At 32.6% G+C, this 19,909-nt stretch overlaps 3 protein-coding genes across 3 annotated transcripts; all 3 read left to right on the top strand.

Moving 5' to 3' along the window:
• The first annotated feature begins 78 nt into the window (after positions 1-78).
• Positions 79-4,737, top strand: LOC113391301 (zinc finger MYM-type protein 5-like). The gene is made up of 3 exons (XM_026627244.1): positions 79-165; positions 291-328; positions 3,897-4,737. Exons 1-3 carry the CDS (start codon positions 79-81, stop codon positions 4,735-4,737), a joined length of 966 nt encoding a protein of 321 aa, XP_026483029.1.
• Positions 4,738-4,876: 139 nt separating this feature from the next.
• On the top strand, positions 4,877-6,409 carry LOC113391302 (zinc finger MYM-type protein 1-like). The gene is made up of 2 exons (XM_026627245.1): positions 4,877-5,277; positions 5,329-6,409. Exons 1-2 carry the CDS (start codon positions 4,877-4,879, stop codon positions 6,407-6,409), a joined length of 1,482 nt encoding a protein of 493 aa, XP_026483030.1.
• A 4,187-nt stretch (positions 6,410-10,596) lies between these two features.
• On the top strand, positions 10,597-12,048 carry LOC113391303 (zinc finger protein 883-like). The gene has a single exon (XM_026627246.1). The coding sequence runs from the start codon at positions 10,597-10,599 to the stop codon at positions 12,046-12,048; it is 1,452 nt and encodes a 483-aa protein (XP_026483031.1).
• Positions 12,049-19,909: the final 7,861 nt, after the last annotated feature.

Raw genomic sequence — 19,909 nt, forward strand, 5'->3', positions numbered from 1 at the left:
AAAAGACTTTCAATTCAGATACACAGCAAGATGTGCTGATTAGTTTTTAGCAAAGACAGGTCCAGTGGGATGGGAGATATGAAGCAAATAGTGCAAAATATGGCAGCTTTTGATCGAGCAGAGCATCTGATCAAATTATTCGAACATTTTACTTGCATTGATGAAGTAAAAGATTGATTTTATTTTTGCAAAGGCAGGTCAAGCAGCTTTGGAGTTGCAGGAGAGAAGGTTAGAAGATTAGCATTTGATGCTCTGAAATGATTACAATTCATGTTAATATTTATAAACAGGTGACAGGAAGCAAGTGGGCAAGTAGACGGGTGGACAGGTAAACAGCAGGCAAATGGTAAGACAGAAAGGTAGCAAAGTGAACAAGTTGATTGGTAGGCAGGTTAACAGGCATGTAGGTAGACCGGTAGACATGTACAAAAGTAAGCAAGTTGACATTTAGACAGGTATACACTTGGACAGGTAAACAAGTGGGTTATATACTAAACTAGTGGGAGAAATTCTGAACGTTTTTCAAGGCAATAGTACTGCTTTAACTGCATAGAGACGAAATGTCAAAGTATCCGCACACACACACATACATCCATTTTTTCTAAGGTATGCCAAAATGTTCAGAGGGTTTTAAAACGTAAAGATATATAAAAATTTTCATTTTCGATTTTTTTGCGATTGCTATAACTTGCCCCACGCGAAATTAATTAAATATTTGTTTAATTCAATTATTACATATCAGGAAGTTCCTTAACTTGCCTTAAGGCAAAATGTCACTTACACCTAGTTCATATATTGTTTGATCTGTCATTTGTAATAACTATATATTTTAAACTTTCCGCAGGATAAGTATTGGACCAAAAATCGAAAATGAAAATTTTTGCATATCTTCACGTTTCACAGGTTTCTAAGCATTTTGGCATACCTCAGAAAAAAAGATGTGTATGTATGTGTGGATACAATTTTTCGTCGACGATTCTGGGCGTATGGATGAACCGATATAAAATATTAGTTTTTGGCAAAGTCAGGTCCAGCGGCTTCGGAGATATGGAGCAAAAAATGTCAGTTTTTAAGAGAACGGATCAACCGATTTGAATGATCCAAAAAGCATTCGATTCGTAATGATGGGGAGAAGCGGTGATTAGATTTTGGCAAAGGCAGGTCCAGCCGTTTTGGAGATACCGGGCTTAATGGGCAAAAAATGGCAGTTTTTGGCTTTTTATTATCATTATTATTGTTATTAACATTTCCTAACTTCTGCTTCCATGCTACCCTTTGGCATTCAGTTCCCTGTATTTTTTTCTCTTGTGTAAGTTGCCAATCACCTGCATTCTTCTTCTTCTTAGCTCCATCAGTCCTATATTACTTCGACGATGTCGTGAATCATGCACACCTATGCAATATGGGTCTGATCCAGTTTCCTTTTCTTTCTAAGTAGAGTTTTTTTTATCTCATCTTTCTTGGCACCTCTTCTGTCCACTTTATCTTCTGCATTGGACTGTTGCGATCACCACCAGATGAAGTAGAGAAAATTCTACTTCATCTCTACTGGTACTTTTTGCCAGAGTTTTGCTTTAATCATAATACTTCAATAGATACTTTCGCAAGTCGCAACTCAATTTGCGGGTCCTTAACGAGTTGCATCAAATGGTCTTTTAATTTTCGAAATCGGTACAGCCGTTTTCGAGAAAATGAAAAGTCAAGCTTAGGTCAACATGTAGTCACACACGCATACTTTTTACCTTTTCGAAGGAGCAGCTTTATTATGTTTTCGCAAATCCTATTTCCTATTTTGGTTTTCTGGCGCTTCAATCCTTTCTGAAAGCCTTTTTATGAATCTCGATTTTTTAACTTTTGTTGACAATTTTTCAAAAACAGCTGCACCGATTTTAAAAGTTTAAAAGCCATTCGAGTAACTCGATAAAGATAAGAAAGTAGAAAGTGTAAAACTTTTCGTCCAAGTTTTTGCAATAAATCCTGAACCGATTTTGAAAATTTATAAATCTTTTGAAACCTAATAGTTGATTACTTTGGAAAGTTTCTTCGTAACGAATAGTTTAACTACTTGGTATTGGTATTTTGCCTTGAGGCAAGTTACAGGAACCTCCCGATATGTGTAAATAATCGACTTAACAGTGGCGTAACTATAGGGTGGCGTGGGTGGCAAAATGCCACGGGCCCCCGGCCCAAGGGGGCCCCGGCCCAAAAAGACGCGTGCTCAGAAATATTGTTTTTACATTATACTCTAATACTTTATTTCACTTGAAAAGTATGTTGTCGTAAGAATCAGGGCCGTAACTACCGTCGTATCAGCCGTATCAAATATACGGGGCCCCCGAACGAGGGGGCCCCCAACGTTCGTAAGAAACATTAATTATATAAAAAAATCATTAAAAACGAATTAATCATGAAAACTTCGTTCAATAATGTCGTTGAAAAAGTACGCGAGGAATGTAAGATTATTATTTTAAAGAAGTTTATATTGTCCAGGCCACGGGGGCCCCAAATACGCGTAAAAAAAAGTACACGAGGAATGTAAGATTATTATTTTAAAGAGTTTTATTTTGTCCAGGCCACGGGGGCCCCAAATACGCGTGAAAAAAGTACGCGAGGAATGTAAGATTATTATTTTAAAGAGTTTTATTTTGTCCAGGCCACGGGGGCCCCAAATACGCGTGAAAAAAGTACGCGAGGAATGTAAGATTATTATTTTAAAGAGTTTTATTTTGTCCAGGCCACGGGGGCCCCAAATACGCGTGATAAAAGTACGCGAGGAATGTAAGATTATTATTTTAAAGAGTTTTATTTTGTCCAGGCCACGGGGGCCCCAAATACGCGTGAAAAAAGTACGCGAGGAATGTAAGATTATTATTTTAAAGAGTTTTATTTTGTCCAGGCCACGGGGGCTCCAAATACGCGTAAAAATTAATAAAATCTAACAGATTTTGATTTTATTTCACTAATAACAAAAATTAGAATAAACATGAAAATTTTCTTCTAAATAAATTTAATTTCGAAAAAAACCATGAGCATGTAAGTATGTAAAAATATAATTTAGAGTGTTGTGATTTTTTTTAACATTTTATTAATATTTATGAAGCTCTATAATATGCAACTAGTTTTTTACTAAGTCATTTCTTGAATAGATTATGCGAATTGAAAAATCAAAATTAATTTAGTAGTTTGTTTAAGAATTAGCAAAGGAATGGATTGTAAAAACTGTTTGTAAAAACAAAATATCAAACTTAACATGCAGCTTATAAAGCTAATTAAACTAATGAATTTTTCAAACATTGTAGCTTAGATAGCTAATTAAACCTATTAATTTCTCAAACTAAACAATGATTTCGGAGACTTCGATTAGTATGTTTGAAATATCACAACTGGAGTCATTAATTTTTTTATGAAAAGTCTGCCCTACCTGAGGGGGCCCCCAAACAATTTTTAATACGGGGGCCCAGCAATGCACCCTATGCATCTGATAAGTATATTATTTTAAGTTCTTCTTAAAGTCCAACATGAGACAAATAAAAACCATAATAAAGTAATCGTTAAGTATTTCAACACATTTTAAAGAAAAGGATGTTGATTCAATTTAGAATGTAACTACTTCAAGTATACGAAAGGTTTCGATATATTTTGTCACCGAAGTATTGATGGTCGGGTTTGTTTACACTCAATTTGTTTATACTTTTCTTGATGAGGCGTGAGGAATTTCGGATTTGTTATTGTTCTATAAGTGCTTTACTGTAGATACGAGAGATAGGCTTATTAACTGCGTATTCTTAGTATGATTATTCTTTTTAGTTAGTGATTTGTATCGTTAATGTGAGGATGTGATTTTTGAAAGTTAGTAATTGTGAATATATTGTGAAAATTTATATTGATTTTGAAAGGTCTAGCTGCAGAAAATATTTAAGTGGGTGTGAAAAACGAAAGAGAAAGAGGGAGATTGAAGAAAAAGATAAAAACTTACCTAAAATTAGTAGCTATTTGAAAAATAAAGACTTAAATAAAGAAAATTTGAGTGAACAGTGCTCCAAAAGTGAAGATTTTAACCTTTCGAAAAGTATATCTGAATTACCAGATGCAGCACCCAACACTAGTGACTATCTAAATTCAGAAACACCGCAGCAAGGTACTAGTAAATTATATTTTTGCATGGAAAAAATAATATCATCGCCATATGTTACCGATAAAGGTAATTTTATAGATCTCAATGATCAAGTGAAAAGGTTCATAATTGAAAACGGACATTGTAGACCTAAGGGCCCTTTCTTAAAAAATAGCGACAATAGATCTTTTTCAGAGAAACATTATTATATTATTTCCAAGTCTGGCGTGAAACTTGAACGTACATGGCTATCATATTCTTTAAAACTTCAAAAGGCATATTGTGAACCGTGCTGGTTATTCGCTAATCGTGCATGTAGGCAACTACAAAATGTTTGGATTGAGGGCTTTGATGACTGGAAACATATTGTAGAAGCCATACAAAGGCACGAGATATCGAAAATTCATCTTGATTCTTGCATTACATATCAGCAGTGGCGGTTACATGGAACACTAGATGAAAGGCATGAATCTGCGATCAAAAAAGAAAAATCTTTTTGGCGTCAAGTACTTTTGAGGCTTCTTGATGTTACCTTGACTCTTTCAACCTGTAATTTAGCATTTCGTGGGCATAGAGAAAATGTAGATTCAAGTTCCAAGGGAAAACTTTTTGAGTATTATTGAATTATTAGCAAAATATGACCCTATACTACATGAACTAGTAAGTAAGCCAAAGGGCCAAGTAAAGTATTTAAGTCCAATAATACAAAATGAGCTGATATCCGTCCTGACTTTAAAACTACAGAATGCAGCCATAAACGAAATGAATGCCGCACCATTCTATTCTATTATATTCGATACGACTCAAGACATATCAAAAACTGATCAAATGTGTGAACTATACCGTTACTGTATGATCGAAAAAGACGAAAATGGGATCCCAAAAGCACTCGTAATTAAGGAGACATTTTTAGGATTTCATGAAGTTAAGGATCAAACTGCCTTAGGATTGTCGAAGAAAATTATTAAATCTATTACTGATAAAAATATTCCTTTAAATAAGTGTCGAGGGCAGGGATATGATGGTGCTAATACAATGAAAGGGACTTATGGCGGAGTTCAAAAATTAATAAAAGATGTCGAGCCAAATGCCGTATATGTGCACTGTGCTGCTCATAACTTGAATCTAGTACTCAACGATGCAGTGAGAGAGATTATTGATATGCAATTTTTTTTTGAAACAGTTCAACGAATTTATATTTTTTTTGGTCATAGCATTAAAAGATGGAACATTTTATCAAGTTTAATATCCAATAGCGAAAGTGAAACAGCAGTAACACTCAAAACATTGAACCCTACTAGATGGGCAGGACGTTATGATGCCGTTTTTGCTTTAAAAGTTCGTTTTGTTGAAGTACAAAAAGCACTAGCAAAAACAATCTTATTCAGTTGTAAATCAGATGAAAGAAATGAAGCTGTTTCACTTAAAAAGAAAATCGAAAACTTTAATTTTGTAATGCTACTGGTTTTCCACTGTAAGATCCTACAAATCATCGATGCAACATCAAAAGCACTTCAATCTAAAGACGCCGATCTTTCAAATGCTTTAAAACGCTTGAAAATTTGCATGGAAGAGTTGGAAAAGTATCGGCATGACTTTGAAAATCTGAAACTAGAAGCTAATAGCATAGCAGAAAAATGGTCCATCACTCCTGAGTTTTCCAAAACTCGTCAGAGGAAGGTAAAACGCCATTTTGGCGAGCTTTGCGAAGATGAGCGTCTTCAAGATCCGGAAAGTTTGTTCAAAGTGAACATATTTTATCGAGTTTTGGACATCATAATTAACCAACTCAAATCGCGTTTTTATCCAATGAGTGAACTTATTTCAAATTTCAGTATTTTACAGCCTTCAACATTAAAAGCATTAAATGATACTGAAATAATGAAAAAAGCTTTAGAATTTGTTAAGGTGTATAAAAAGGATATATCTGAATCTTTTGCGAAAGAAATTTTTAGTTTTCGATCAACATTCAGAGACGAAATAGAAAAATGTTCCTGTATTAAAGACTTAGCCAATTTATTATTAATTAAAAACCATTTTATGTCCTGCAGCTTTCCCGAGATGTGCACTGCATTATTATTATTTCTTACAATACCTGTGACTACAGCTAGTGCTGAACGGTCATTTTCAAAATTAAAATTAATAAAAAACTATTTGAGGAACTCTATGGGACAACACAGATTATCTAACTTGGCTATCTTGTCTATTGAAAATACTATGGCTCGTTCATTAAATTTTGATGATGTTATAGACACTTTTGCAGAACAGAAAGCACGAAGAAAAGATTTTAATTAATAAATACCTTATTGAAATTAAATTGTTGTTTTTATTTCATTCTAAATTTATGCATTTTTTAAATAGGTTTGTTCACCAAAAAGGGCCAGCGAGTATATGACGAATATGAAATCTTAAAAAAGTATTAAAAAGGATTAGATTGTTGAGAAAACACGTGAAAAATTGATTGTTAATGTTAGGTTATATAATAAGTATTTTTAACCTCAAAGTACTATGTTCTTTCTCTGTTAAATTCAGTCATAAAAAATTCCTTTCTATAGTTCATGTATTACAATGTTTAAACACAAAAAAATTATGTTTGATTTTCAAAACATAGTAGTAATTGTACTTTTAAATTATTAATTTTGGGTTATAATTATTTTTATGTTTGTTTTTGGTACTTATACATTTTAATTTGTTTTAAATTTTTGTATACATACATTTTAAATAATTTTTTGATTTAAAACCATAAACTATGAATAAGTCGAAGTAGATTTACTCATTTTCAATACAATTCATTACAAATCGTGGATATATACAACATTTAAATCAGCACGTTGAAAAGTTTCGATTTTATTTTGATTAAATTAAAATCACTTGATTTTACTGATGGGGGGGCCCCATCAAAATAATTTGCCACGGGCCCCGGATGGCCTAGTTACGCCACTGCGACTTAATCAATAAAAAATAAGTTAATTTATGAGTGATTAAAAGTATTCTGAGTGGATTTATTACACATAATTGAAAGCAAACGAACACGTTAACCTTGAGTATTTTCTAAAAGCAAATTTTCAAAAATAGATAATTTTTATAATTGAACCAGTTTCCGTAGGACTTTAATGGTTTAGTATGTTCATTAAGACCAAGTACTCTATCGTTATACCAAGTACATCATCTAATTTTAATTTTAACAAACGTCAAAAAAACTATTCGTTTTCTCAAATTTTGATAAATTTTTAAAATTAAACTACTTGTCATAAGGCCGTAATATTTCAGTAAGTTCTTTAAGACCATGATATATATATTGCCAAAAAGAGTTCTATAAAAATCGGCTTAAATTTTTATTACAACAGATAATTACAGGAAAACCGCTCAGGCTGAAACGTGGACGATTTTTTTTCAATTTTTTGCGATTTACAAAGAAACGGTTCGACTGATCGTAGCGCAAAACTGACAAACGATAGTCCTCATCCAGATATATCGATTGGCTTTCAAATTTTTCAACTCGGTCCAGTCGTTTTTGAGAAAACGTCGATTTACTGTAAAAATTCTGATCGCACACACATACATTTCCAAATTTGGTCTCATTTGATTCAGAATGGTTTGAAACATCGAGAAAACATAAAATTAGCAAATCAGATTTTTTGATGAAAACAAACTTCTCCTTCGGGAAGTTAAAAAGCACGTATACAAAATAGGTGCAATGAAACAAAAATGACACAACACAAATTGTTATCATATTAATACATAAGACATTATTAATTTAATTTTTAATATCATTTTTTAAGTTATTATATTTATTATTCATTATTATTAACTTCCCGTAGGGCAAGTTATAGTAATCGCAAAAAAATCGAAAATGAAAATTTTTATATATCTTTACGTTTCAAAGGTTTCTGAATGTATGTGGTGTGTATGTGTGTCTGTGTGTATGTGTGTCTGTGTGTGTGCAGATACAAATTTTCGTCGACATTTTCGAAAACACCGATCAACCTATTTCAATAATTCAAAGAACATTCGATTCGTACTGATAAGGAGACGTGCTGATTAGTTTTTGGCGGAGGCAGGTCTAGCCGTTCCGAAGATAAGGGGCAAAACGTGCCAAAACGGTAACTCAGTTTTTAAGAGAACGGAGCGTCCGATTTTAATAATTCAAAAAACATTTTACTTGTATTAATAAGATGAAGAACTGATCAAATTTTCATGAAGGCGGGCCTAGCGGTTTCGGAGATCTAGTGAAAAAAATAAAAAAAATGCCATTTGGCGGTCAAAAATGATCATTAGACATATGCACATCAAATTATTAGATATTTTATAGAGATTTTAACAATAAGTATAAATTTTGTTAATAAGTTATAAATGTTTATCCGTTAGACGGCGACGCGAAGCTTACGCGCTTCGATCTCTATCCTATAAAAGCAGTTGGATTGCTTTGAAAAAAGTTCAGAATTTCCAAAATATTTCAAAATAAATTTTTCTTCAAAAAGTCGTTTTTTTTTTCAAAAAAAAGTAAATTTTTGACAAAAATGTATAGTTTCTCAAAAATTTAATTTTTTCAGAGTAATTTTTTTTCAAAAATGTTAATCTTTTAAAATTTTTTTTTTTTTTTTGGTACGGGAAGATCCAGCAATTTGCCTTAAGGCACGATGCCCCACTAATTTTACATTAGTATTATTATTACTATTGTATTTTTAAACTAAAATTTTTAATATTTGAAAAATATATTATGCATGATTATTATATATAAATTTGATTATAATTATTCATGATTATTATTTTAATAAAATTTGAATGCGCAGTTCTTAGAAAGAAAAATTCAGACGATTGATCCAATTTTATCAAATACAAAGATCATGGGGCATATAAAAAATTTCAACACTTATCTATATACACAAGATTGGAAAAAAGGTCGAAATTTTTAAATTTCTTCACGTTTCACTTGTTTCTGAACATTTTGTCATACCTTAGAAAAAATTGATGGTGGGTGTATGGATACAGTTTTTCGGGCGCACGGATCAACCGAATTTGGTGAAATTATTAGTTCAAAAAATATTCGATTCCTATAGGTAGGGAGATGTGGTGATTAGTTTTTCGCAAAGGCAGGTCCAGCTGTTTTGGAGATACGGAGCAAAGAGTGCAAAGAGTTTTGAGAGAACGGAGTATCCGATTTGTATGATCTAAAAACATTCAATTTGTAATGATTGGGAGAAGCGGTGATTAGATTTTGTGAAAGGAAGGTCCAGCCATTTCGAAGATACAGAGCTAAATGTACAAAAAATGGCAGATTTTGAGAGAACTAAGCATTCGATTTTAATGATTCAAAAAACTTTCAATTAGTAATGATGAGGGAAAACGGTGATCAGTTTTCGAACTCGTGATGTATGTGTGTGTGCGGATACAAATTTTCGTCGACGACTTTGGGAATACGGATCAACCGATTTGAATGATTCAATTCTTTTTAATAAGGAGACGTGCTGATTAGTTTTTGGACAAAGCAGGTCTAGCCGTTTCGAAGATACGAGGCAAAAAGTGCCAAAAATGGTAACTTAGTTTTTGAGAGAACGGGGGGCGTCCGATTTTAATAATTTCAAGAATATTTTACTTGTATTGACTGAAACAAATTGATGGATGCACACGTCAATACGGAAATGCAAATAGTACAGACAGCCGAAAAATTAAAACGCCTGAAAAGAAAATGGCCTAGTGATCTACCGCCACAACATAATTTTCTCTGTTGTGCACAGGAAAATTTCCAAACAAGTTATTTATAATTATTATTTATTATTGATTATTGTTTTTATTATTAACACTATCTTATTTAAATTATTATTTATTCATTTAATTATTCTCTTTCTTTTCTTTAATTTTGTTTTATTCTATTTTTTTTTCTTCTTGATTTTGATTTTCAATACCATCACTTTTGACTTATATGTTGTAATCTGATTGTTAAAATTGGCAAAAATAAAATAAAAAAAACTTGTATTGACTAAATTTTCAAACAATTTCAAATTTCTTATTCAGTTTTTCAAAAAATTTAAAAATCTCGTTTTTTATAAGTTTTAAAATGTTAAGGTTTTATTAAAAATTTTAATTTTTTGTTCAGGAAGTTCCAGCTCCAGCAATTTGCATTATGGCACGATGCCATGCATCACTGTTTTTTTCTGTCATTTATACTTGTACTATCTATATGTTTATCTATGGCGCAAGGGCGCAACTAGTTTCACTTTTTGGCCACTATGAGAAGACGTGTTTTGCCTGTCTATATTTCTCAACCACTATGCTTGACTAACTTTTGTTTTATTTTTAAAAATGTCTCATCCTTTTGAAAACATATTCAATGCTCTATGCCTCAAATGTCAAATTTTAATATGCAAAAGTTGAAATAATTAACTCTTTTAAAAGATTGTTGGTTAATTACATTATTATTTAGAATATAACTATTTTTGTGAATATATTGAGTATATGTGAGTGAATGAAAATATTTAAAAATGTCAGAAGAAGCAATTATGTCTATTAATGCTCAGGCAATTAAAATTGAACCACCAGAATATTCAGTGGAAGAGATTAAAAGCGAAATTGAGGATGAAAATGGTGTTTTTGACGCTATTATCAAATCTGAATCGTGTACTGAGGATGATGAAACGTGTTTAGAAAGATTCAAGAATTCCGAAGTGTCTATAAAAGAAGAAGTCAAACAGGAGGTAATCGAAATATCCCCTTATGACTGTGACATTTGTAATCAATCTTTTGCAGAATCACACCTTTTAAAAGAGCATATGGTCGATCACATGCCTAATCCTAGCCCTGAAAAACAACCCTTTCTATGCAATGAATGCGATAAGACATTCACACAATTAAGTAATCTAAAAAAACACATGCTGATTCATTGCGAAGAGCGTCGTTATAAATGTGAAATATGCAATAAGACATTCAAAGAATCAAGTTCTCTGAATAAACACATGATGATTCACAATGGAGTTCGTCCTCATGAATGCAATTTATGCCAGAAGACATTCACACAATCTAGTAATCTGAAACGTCACATGATTATGCATAGTGGTGTGCGCTCCCATAAATGCAACATATGCAATAAAGCATTCACAGAACTGCATAGTCTGAAACGACACATTCTTACGCACAGTGGAATTCGTCACCATGAATGTGAAATTTGTAATAAGACATTCACAGAATCAAGTAGTTTGAAAAAGCACATTCTGACACACAAAGGAGTACATCCCTATGAATGCGAAATTTGTAATAAGACATTTACACAATCAGGTAGTCTGAAAAAACACATGCTGTTGCACAATGGAGACCGCCCTTATGAATGCAATATATGCAATAAGGCATTCACACTATCAACTACTCTAAACAGGCACATGGTGATACACAATGATGTACGTCCCTATGAATGCAATATTTGTAATAAAACATTTACACAATCAAGTCATCTGAACAGTCATATGGTGATGCATACTGCAGAACATTCTCTTGAATGCAATATATGCAATAAGACATTTACAGAAATAAGTGGTCTGAAACGACACATGCTGACACACAATGGAGATCGCCCACATAAATGCAATATTTGTAACAAGACATTCACACAATCAAGTAGTCTGAAAAAACACATGTTGATGCATAATGGAGTACGCCCCTATGAATGCAATGAATGCAATAAGACATTTACAGATTCAGCTACTCTAAAAAGACACATGCTGGTGCACAATGGAGTCCGTCCTTATGAATGCAACATTTGTAGTAAGACATTTACACAACCAGGTCATCTAAGTGGTCACATGCTGACTCACAATGGAGTACGCCCTCATGAATGCGATATATGCAAGAAAACATTCACACAATTAAGTAATCTAAAGAGACATATGGTTATTCATAGTCGTGTGGGCCAACAATTTGAAGGAACACAAGCCACTTCATAGTTGGAAGCCTGATGAAAATCAATGAAGTATAAGCATACTTGTTATATTGAATGAATATAATAGAATGTATGAATAGTATGAAATATACAGTAAACTTAAAAAAACGACTTTTGATTCATAAGTATGTCAGGAAATGCTGATTGGTTTTTAGCAAAGATAGGTTCAGCTGTTTTGGAGACATGTAGCAAATAGTGCACAAAATTGCAGTACTCAAACATTTTAATTGCATTGACGAAGTGAAAAATTGATTAGATTTTTGCAAAGGCAGGTTCAGCGGTTTTGGAGTTGCAGGAGAAAAGATTAGAGGTAACAAGTAGACGTGAACAAAAGTAGACAAGTTGACTTTTAGACAGATGTACACTTAGGAATTTAGTCATTTGCTCAGGAAGACAATTGGCCAGGTGAACAAGTGGACTGTTAGACAGGTGGATCATATACTAATTAAATATTTATTGATTAAATCAATTATTGAATATCAGGAAGTTCCTTAACTTGTTCAAGGCACAATGCCACTTACACCTAGACATATATTGTTTTATCTGTTTCGTCATATATATATATTTTCAGTTACAATGTTGTAATAACCTTGACAAGAGCCTGAAATGATATTTATTATTATTGATTACGGCTTGCTTATGAATAAATGAATAAATAAATAAGTAGTCACATCTAGATGACTTAATTATATTAGTTATTTAATAATTGGATATATGCCTAAAATATACATATATTATATATTTATATTCTGTCTGAATGGAGGCCATCGTCGTTTTTTTTGGCTTTTAATTATTATTATGATTGTTATTAACATTTCCTAACTTCTGCTTCCATGCTACCATTTGGCTTACAGTCCCTGTTTTTTTTTTGACGTAAAACTTCTTTAGGCGCGACTAGGCTGTGAATCCGTTCAAATGCAACGGAAGTCCGTTACGCCCGAACTGTTCGATGAGATCATTTCTATATGGGTCGATTGTGATTAGCCGTCGTGTATGTGAATAGAGATCTGTCGTCGTATGCGTACCGGCATCAACGTTGTAAGCGTACCGATATCAACAAGGAATTCGGCATAGATAAATAAACATTTTAAAGTTTCATCGTAGTACAAATCTTGATTTAATGAAAAATGCCTGAATCAGAAGAATATTTTACCCTGCTCTGTGAAAATAATAAAACAAATTAAACATTTGGGCCATGTAGTAAACGTAAGTTTATTGATTTGAAATTATTTGTATATTATTCGTAGTTTCTATAAATCTTTGAAGTTATTAAAATGAAAAATATTTTCTAGGCAAGACAGATATTACAGCTGTTCAAAGAATGAGATTGTATAACCAGCGAAAAAGTAAAAAAAAACAAGCAGTCAATGAATGAATGTTAATTTTAATTACATGAAGTTTTTCAAACACAATTACATGTTGAGTGAAGTTGCGAAAACAATATTTGTTTAGGCGTTGTTTAACATAAGCTACTGAATTTTAGAGGTTATTAATTTCTCTTCGCAATTACTTCATTTCTCTAATGAAGGTTCATTTCTGAATGCTAATTACAATGACAAACCGATCATGTCATATTTGAAGTATGACTTTAATTACATTATTAACTTATTATATAAAAATATTATACATATTTTTAATGCTATTATAAATATATAATTTACAATTTATCATTATATAAATGTGTATAATGGTTGACACTAATAAATGTGTGCATCACAAATGTTTCCATATTACTAATAAACATTATTCAAAATTGTTAGATGATGTATATATTTTTACTTAAATGCAATCTTATACAGTAACAAATAAGTTTTACTTCACTCGCGTGTGAACCTTACGCGCACTCTTTTTTTCATTAATTAATAAATGCGTTATTGAGTAAATAAGTTTACATGCGCCTACATTATTAATGAAGTTATTGTCGAAAAAATCTAGAACGAATAATTAATAATTCATAGGCAATTAAATGACTTATAGTTTAATAAAACACATTAAAAACAAACAAATATTCAATGATGTTTTAATAATTTGAAAAATCACAGACTTTATCGAATAATAATATAGATAATTAGTCGAATTATTTCGTTAAACTTGTGATTGCATTTAATAGAAATATTTGTTGAATAATTTGGAAATTTGATGTTATTCATCGGCAGTCGATTGCATATTTGCACTATTTTATTTGTAGAGTTATTTATGTAATCAAAATACATTTTTAATATCAAAATTCTTACCACAAAACTTGTTTATCACAATTCATTCATAATTAATGTTATTTGTCGAACAGAATTCGGTTTGTACAAAACATGCGGCATTTCCATAACATAATTGTACTTTATACAAAATGAAGCAAGATTTTATATTTCTAATAATAATTAATTTTATTTTACACGTGAACAGTTTTAAAAATAAGCATTTTGTTGTAAATCAAAACCATGACGGTTTGTGTTCAAAAGTAGAAGCTGCGTTTTGGAAATTTACATGGAGATTTTTTCAGGTAATTTTTATTAGGGTCAATTGGTTCCTTAACCCTTTCCACTCTGATGCCGCCGCTCTGGTGACAAAATACATACATACAAATCTTGAAAAACTCGAGTGGAAAGGGTCGCGAATAAACTAAATTATTATATCATTAAGTAGCATTTTGACTTAAGAAAAGTTGCATTTTTCCAAAAAAAAATTGTTGCAAAAGTTGATTATGTAAATGATTTTGACTTGCGGAAGAGACTAATAAAGTGCTATCTATGTCTATGTACGGATCAGAGACATGGACTCTAAAAAAGGTCGACAAAAACTACCTGGAAAGTTTTGAAATGTGGTGCTGGAGGTGGATGCAGAAGATAAAGTGGAAAAAAAAAGAGTGGACGAAGAAAGGGCTCTACTGAGCACAATTCTGGAAAGAAAAGGAAACTGGATCGGACCTGTTCTGCAAAAAGAGTGCCTCATGCTTCATGCACGATGTCGTCGTGGGTAAAATGGAAGGACTGAAAGGATTGGAAAAAAAAGAATGCAGATGATTGACGAGTTACGCGAGAAGAGGAAATTACAGGGAACTGAAAGCCGAAAGCAGGATCAGGAAGCATGGAAGCAAAAGTTTTGAAAGGAAAATACATGAAAAAAAAGTGTAAAAAGCGGGGGAGGGGAAAAATGAAATGGAAATGATAGACGACGAAGGGCAAGGAAATCATTTATTTGTGGCGGCTAAGGACGCAGTAAATTATTCCAATCTTTAATTAATTTCCCTTAAGGTAAGTTATAGTATTCGACAAAAAATCGGAAAATGAAAATTTTTGCGAATCTTTACGTTTCAAAGGTTTCTGAACATTCTGGCATGCCTTAGAAAAAACGGATGTGTGTGCGCGTGTGCGTGCATATGTTTATATGGTTACAATTTTTTCGGGAGCACCCATGAACCGATTTGAATTATTAAAAAAACATTCGATTTGTATTGACAGGAAGACATGCTGATATGTTTATAGCAAAGACAGATTTACCCGTTTGGAAAATACAGAGCAAAAAGTGCTATAAACGACAGTTTTTCAAAAATGGAGCATCCGATTTGAATGATTCAAACAATATTACTTGTGTTGACAGAGTGACGAATTGATTACGTTTTTGCTAAGGCAGGTCTAGCCGGTTTGGAGATGCAGAATAAAGTTCCAGCAAATATGATTTGTTGGTGAAATAGATAGATAGACATGATGTTGGTTGATAAGTACAGGGAGACAGGTATTTAGGTAAGGAGTCGGCAATTATACCTGGTAGACAGGTTTGCAACTAGAAAGTTAGACAGGTAAATAGGTAAAAAAGTAGAAATGGAGACATGTAGACAGTTAGGTTGCTAGACTGATAAACTGATACAGATAAGCTGGTATACAAGTAGAATAAACAGTTAAATAAGTAGATTGGTAAACAGATGGACAGCTACACAGATGGCCAGGCAATTAGATCACTTATGGAGAATTTCATGCAAATTTTCAATTCTTATAATAAAACTACTTTTTCTAGGCCTTAAATATTTTAGGATATTTGTTAAGACTAATGCACTCTATCGCTACATATTTGCTTTTGATTCAAAATGATTAGAAAGGTCAAGAAAAAATAAAATTAGCAAAACAGACTTTTTGGCGTAAACTTACCCGATAAAGAATATGTCTTTACTATAATAATATTTGGTAAAAAAGTCACTTACCAATTCTTTTATGTTATTTGTTTCAGAATAAAATTGCAGTAACAATTTTCACTGATAATGATGATCCTTCAGATATCAGCGTTAGAATTTTTAGATGTGGCATGGCTTCGGCAATTAACTATATGCCTTTTGAATTTACAAAATATACAAGGTAAGAGATAATATATATGGAACTTTAATTTACTTAGATATTAGGTACATCTAATTTAAATCTTGCATTTCTCGAGAAACTATATCGTGGTCAACTTAAGCCCTGTTCACACGACGCTTGTTTTCTGGACAGTATAGAAAGCTTGATTTTGTCGCGGATGTCGGCGTTAGATTTCATGATAGTTTTTAAAGTCGTTTTCGTCACACGATGCGAGAAAGCTTGCTTGTTTTGGGTGAGATTTGTTTTAGCTTGTTGGTTTTTAAATGCGATAAACCACATGTCAAAATACTGCTTTTCTATTGGTTCGAATGAACGAATCCATCTACAAAAATAGCGAACGTTTAAAGTCTAAATCACACGAAGCTTGTTTTGTTGGTCTGCTGGCTAGCATGCTGGTGGTCAAATCGGCAAAATCTCGTAATGCAAAAGTTAGAACGTGCTTTATTTTTGTAGATGGATTTGTTCGTTGGAACCAATAGGGAGGCAGTATTTGGTCATGTGATTTATATTACTTGATAATCTAGCAAGCTAAAACAAATCTCACTCAAAATCTAGTAAGCCAAAACAAATCACACTCAAAAATCAAGTAAGCTGGAACAAATCGCACTTAAAAATCAAGCACGCCAGCCCAGGAAACAAATGTCGTGTGACTCGAGCTTTATTCATAGGTATATGATTCATCCACAAAAATAGCGCACGTTCTAATATCAAAGTCTCGCTTGCTGGAAACAAATGGGGATCGATACGACGTCATTTTGTCTACTTGATAACCAGCATGCCAGCCAGGCGATCAAAAAAAAAAGGAAACAAGCGTCGTGTGAAACAGGCCTAAAGATCAATGCTTATTTATCTCTGCTTAAGATATAATAATTTGTTTCGATAGATATTTTTGTATAGACTCGTATCAGGTGTTATTTCTTCTGTAGATTGTGATTAATTTATATTTAAAAAATAATTATTGCGAAACGGTTAATTATTTGCTGCTTGTTTTCCATTTTTTAGTAACTACACAGAAGAAAAAGTCAACCGTCGTCAAGTCTTCAAACAAGGAACTAAACATGGTTATATTTTATTTGCAACCACTAATATTCTACATTTATCCTTTCGAGGATTTTCTAAAAGGGATCGTAACACGTTGATCATCGTTTTTGCAAGAAATTCCGGTTTGGAAATGTTACCAATTTATTTAAAAACGGCATGGGATATTTACGGAATGATGAATATTGTTTTTTGTCATTTGGATGAGAAAAGCGGCACGGATCTGCAGTTGGCTATGTATGATCCCTTTGTACTAAATAATGGAACAAGAGGACGAAGTTATATTTCGGATTTGACTAAGATTATAGTGTCCAAAAGATCTGTGGATCTCTTCAACCGCAGATTGTGGAATGTTTATAAATATCCCTTGAGGATTTGTATCTTTCCCAGCACAGGTACTGCAGCACCTGTTGTTTACCAGAATAAGTCTGTGGTTAAATACAAATTGCAAGATGGTGAAATCATACATGCTTTGGCAAACGGCATAAATTTCCAGCCAATATATTTACTATCTAAAGACAACAATGGTTTTGGAATAAGATTTCCAAATGGAACTATAACAGGTTGTTTAAAAGATTTAGATAATTACGATGTTGATATCGCAGCAAACTTACGTCCCGTTAAAGACTACGGACAGGATAATTCCGACTTTTTGTTCCCAATAGATACAATGGACTTGGCTTTTATGGTTCCTAAAATGCGCGAAGGATCTACTGTCTCGTTTTTGGAAATATATAGTTGGAAAGCATCGGTACTCATATGTGCATCATACTTTGTCTTTGTTGCCGCCTGGAGATTGTTAGAAAAATTGCATAATTGGATTCAGGGCACAAAGACTTCGTCTTTGTTTCGCATGTGCTTATGGACGTTTGGAAATTACATTTTAGTGCCACAACCCGGTAAAGATTTGATGTACGAACGTTGTTTATATTCTGGTTTAATACTTTTTTCCATGATAAACACTTTTACGTACCAAGCAACCATGTTTGAACATTTGGCAACGAGCGTTGTTTCTTTAGACATTGATTCTTTAGAAGACTTGTCTAAATCCAACTTAAAAATAGTTACCTTTACAGGTTTGTTGGATTTGTTAGAGGGCATTGCTTATGCTGATGGTTCTCCTAAATTCTACATGGATTTGTATAAACGTCAACAAGCCATCGATAATTACCAAGAGGCAATCCGCAGAGTCAGCATTGTCAGAGATTCTGCAGTCATGTACGGTCTGGTAACCTGTCGCGTTTTTGAAATCAAGGTCAAAGATCCTGATGGTAAACAACTAATTCATGTTTTGAATGATGGTCTTCCAAAAAGGTTCAGCGCTCATATGGTGCCTTCAAATTCACCGTTCAAGGACAGATTTAATTTTATCCTGATGAAGATCAGAGAGAGCGGTTTGATGCCGAAATGGAAAGATGATGTTTTATATGAATTACAGCAGAAGAAGGCTGTTGCTTTTGCAAGTAGTGATAGTTCAACGGTTTACGAGTTTGATGATTTAAAGTTTATATTTAATGCATGGATGTTGTGCTGTAGTTTTTCGTTTTTTGTTTTTGTTGGTGAACTTTTATGCAAGTTTTTCCAAAAAAGGAAAGTTGGATATAAAGCGGCAGGGATTATTAGGAGTTGACTAAAGGATATCTTCTTTGCAGAGGTAAGTAAATATCTTTAACTTCTTGCAGAATAAAGTTTTGAAATTTGCAGCGAGATTATTAGTTCCTATCCTAATAATTGTTGAAAATGCTTTTGCGGGAATGTGTAATTTTGTTTTCACGACATTTCAAGTCGTTTTCAATTCTTTGACACTTTGAGATTGGACAAATTATATATGTAATAGAATTTGCTTTCTATTATTTATTTTATTTTTAATTCGTCGAAATTTTCTGAAAGATGGCTGCACTGATTTCCAAAATTTAAAAGCGGTGTGATAAAACTCGGTAAGGATTAGCATTTATTAGTTTTACTCGTTGATCACCCGAGCTGTATCTTTAATATTATTAGACGAGCGCCAAATTTATCATTAACGTTCAACATTTTAGCCATCAGAAATCAGTAAGCAACCGTCTTTATTAGTTTCTGGTAAAGATCGTCCAGGCCAATTTTTCTGAAAGTTAATAAATGCTTATTTGTAGAAAAACAGATTGATTGATAAAATTAAACTTAAACTAGTAGTGTATGGCATTGTGTCTTAAGGCAATTTGCCGGAACTTCCGTACCGTAACGAAATGTTCGAAAAATATTAAATATGTTTTAATATAGATTATTATAAATTCTGTAACATTGTCTAATATTTATAAGAGTTATATAAACTGAATTACAAAGTTAAAATTATATATTTAAAATTAAAATCACAATTATTTTCGATATACAAAAAAAATGTTTTAAGAAAAAAAATTTTGAAACAATTTTTTCCCAAAAGCAATTACTTTGTCAAAACGAGCAGAAAGTTTTTTTAACCATTCAAATCGGATGCTTAGTTCTTTC

The sequence above is a fragment of the Ctenocephalides felis genome, unplaced genomic scaffold (genome assembly GCF_003426905.1).
Source record: "Ctenocephalides felis isolate EL2017-DRISC unplaced genomic scaffold, ASM342690v1 CF-g0.4_SCAFFOLD_00845, whole genome shotgun sequence".
NCBI lineage: Eukaryota > Metazoa > Arthropoda > Insecta > Siphonaptera > Pulicidae > Ctenocephalides > Ctenocephalides felis.

Coding starts and splice junctions, on each gene's coding strand:
- LOC113391303 (XM_026627246.1), top strand. CDS start 10,597: ATGTCAGAAGAAGCAATTATGTCTATTAATGCTCAGGCAATTAAAATT.
- LOC113391301 (XM_026627244.1), top strand. CDS start 79: ATGAAGCAAATAGTGCAAAATATGGCAGCTTTTGATCGAGCAGAGCAT. Junction 166..290: donor ATTTTACTTGCATTGATGAA/GTAAAAGATTGA, acceptor ATTTATAAACAG/GTGACAGGAAGCAAGTGGGC. Junction 329..3,896: donor GCAAGTAGACGGGTGGACAG/GTAAACAGCAGG, acceptor TGATTTTGAAAG/GTCTAGCTGCAGAAAATATT.
- LOC113391302 (XM_026627245.1), top strand. CDS start 4,877: ATGAATGCCGCACCATTCTATTCTATTATATTCGATACGACTCAAGAC. Junction 5,278..5,328: donor GTGAGAGAGATTATTGATAT/GCAATTTTTTTT, acceptor TTTTGGTCATAG/CATTAAAAGATGGAACATTT.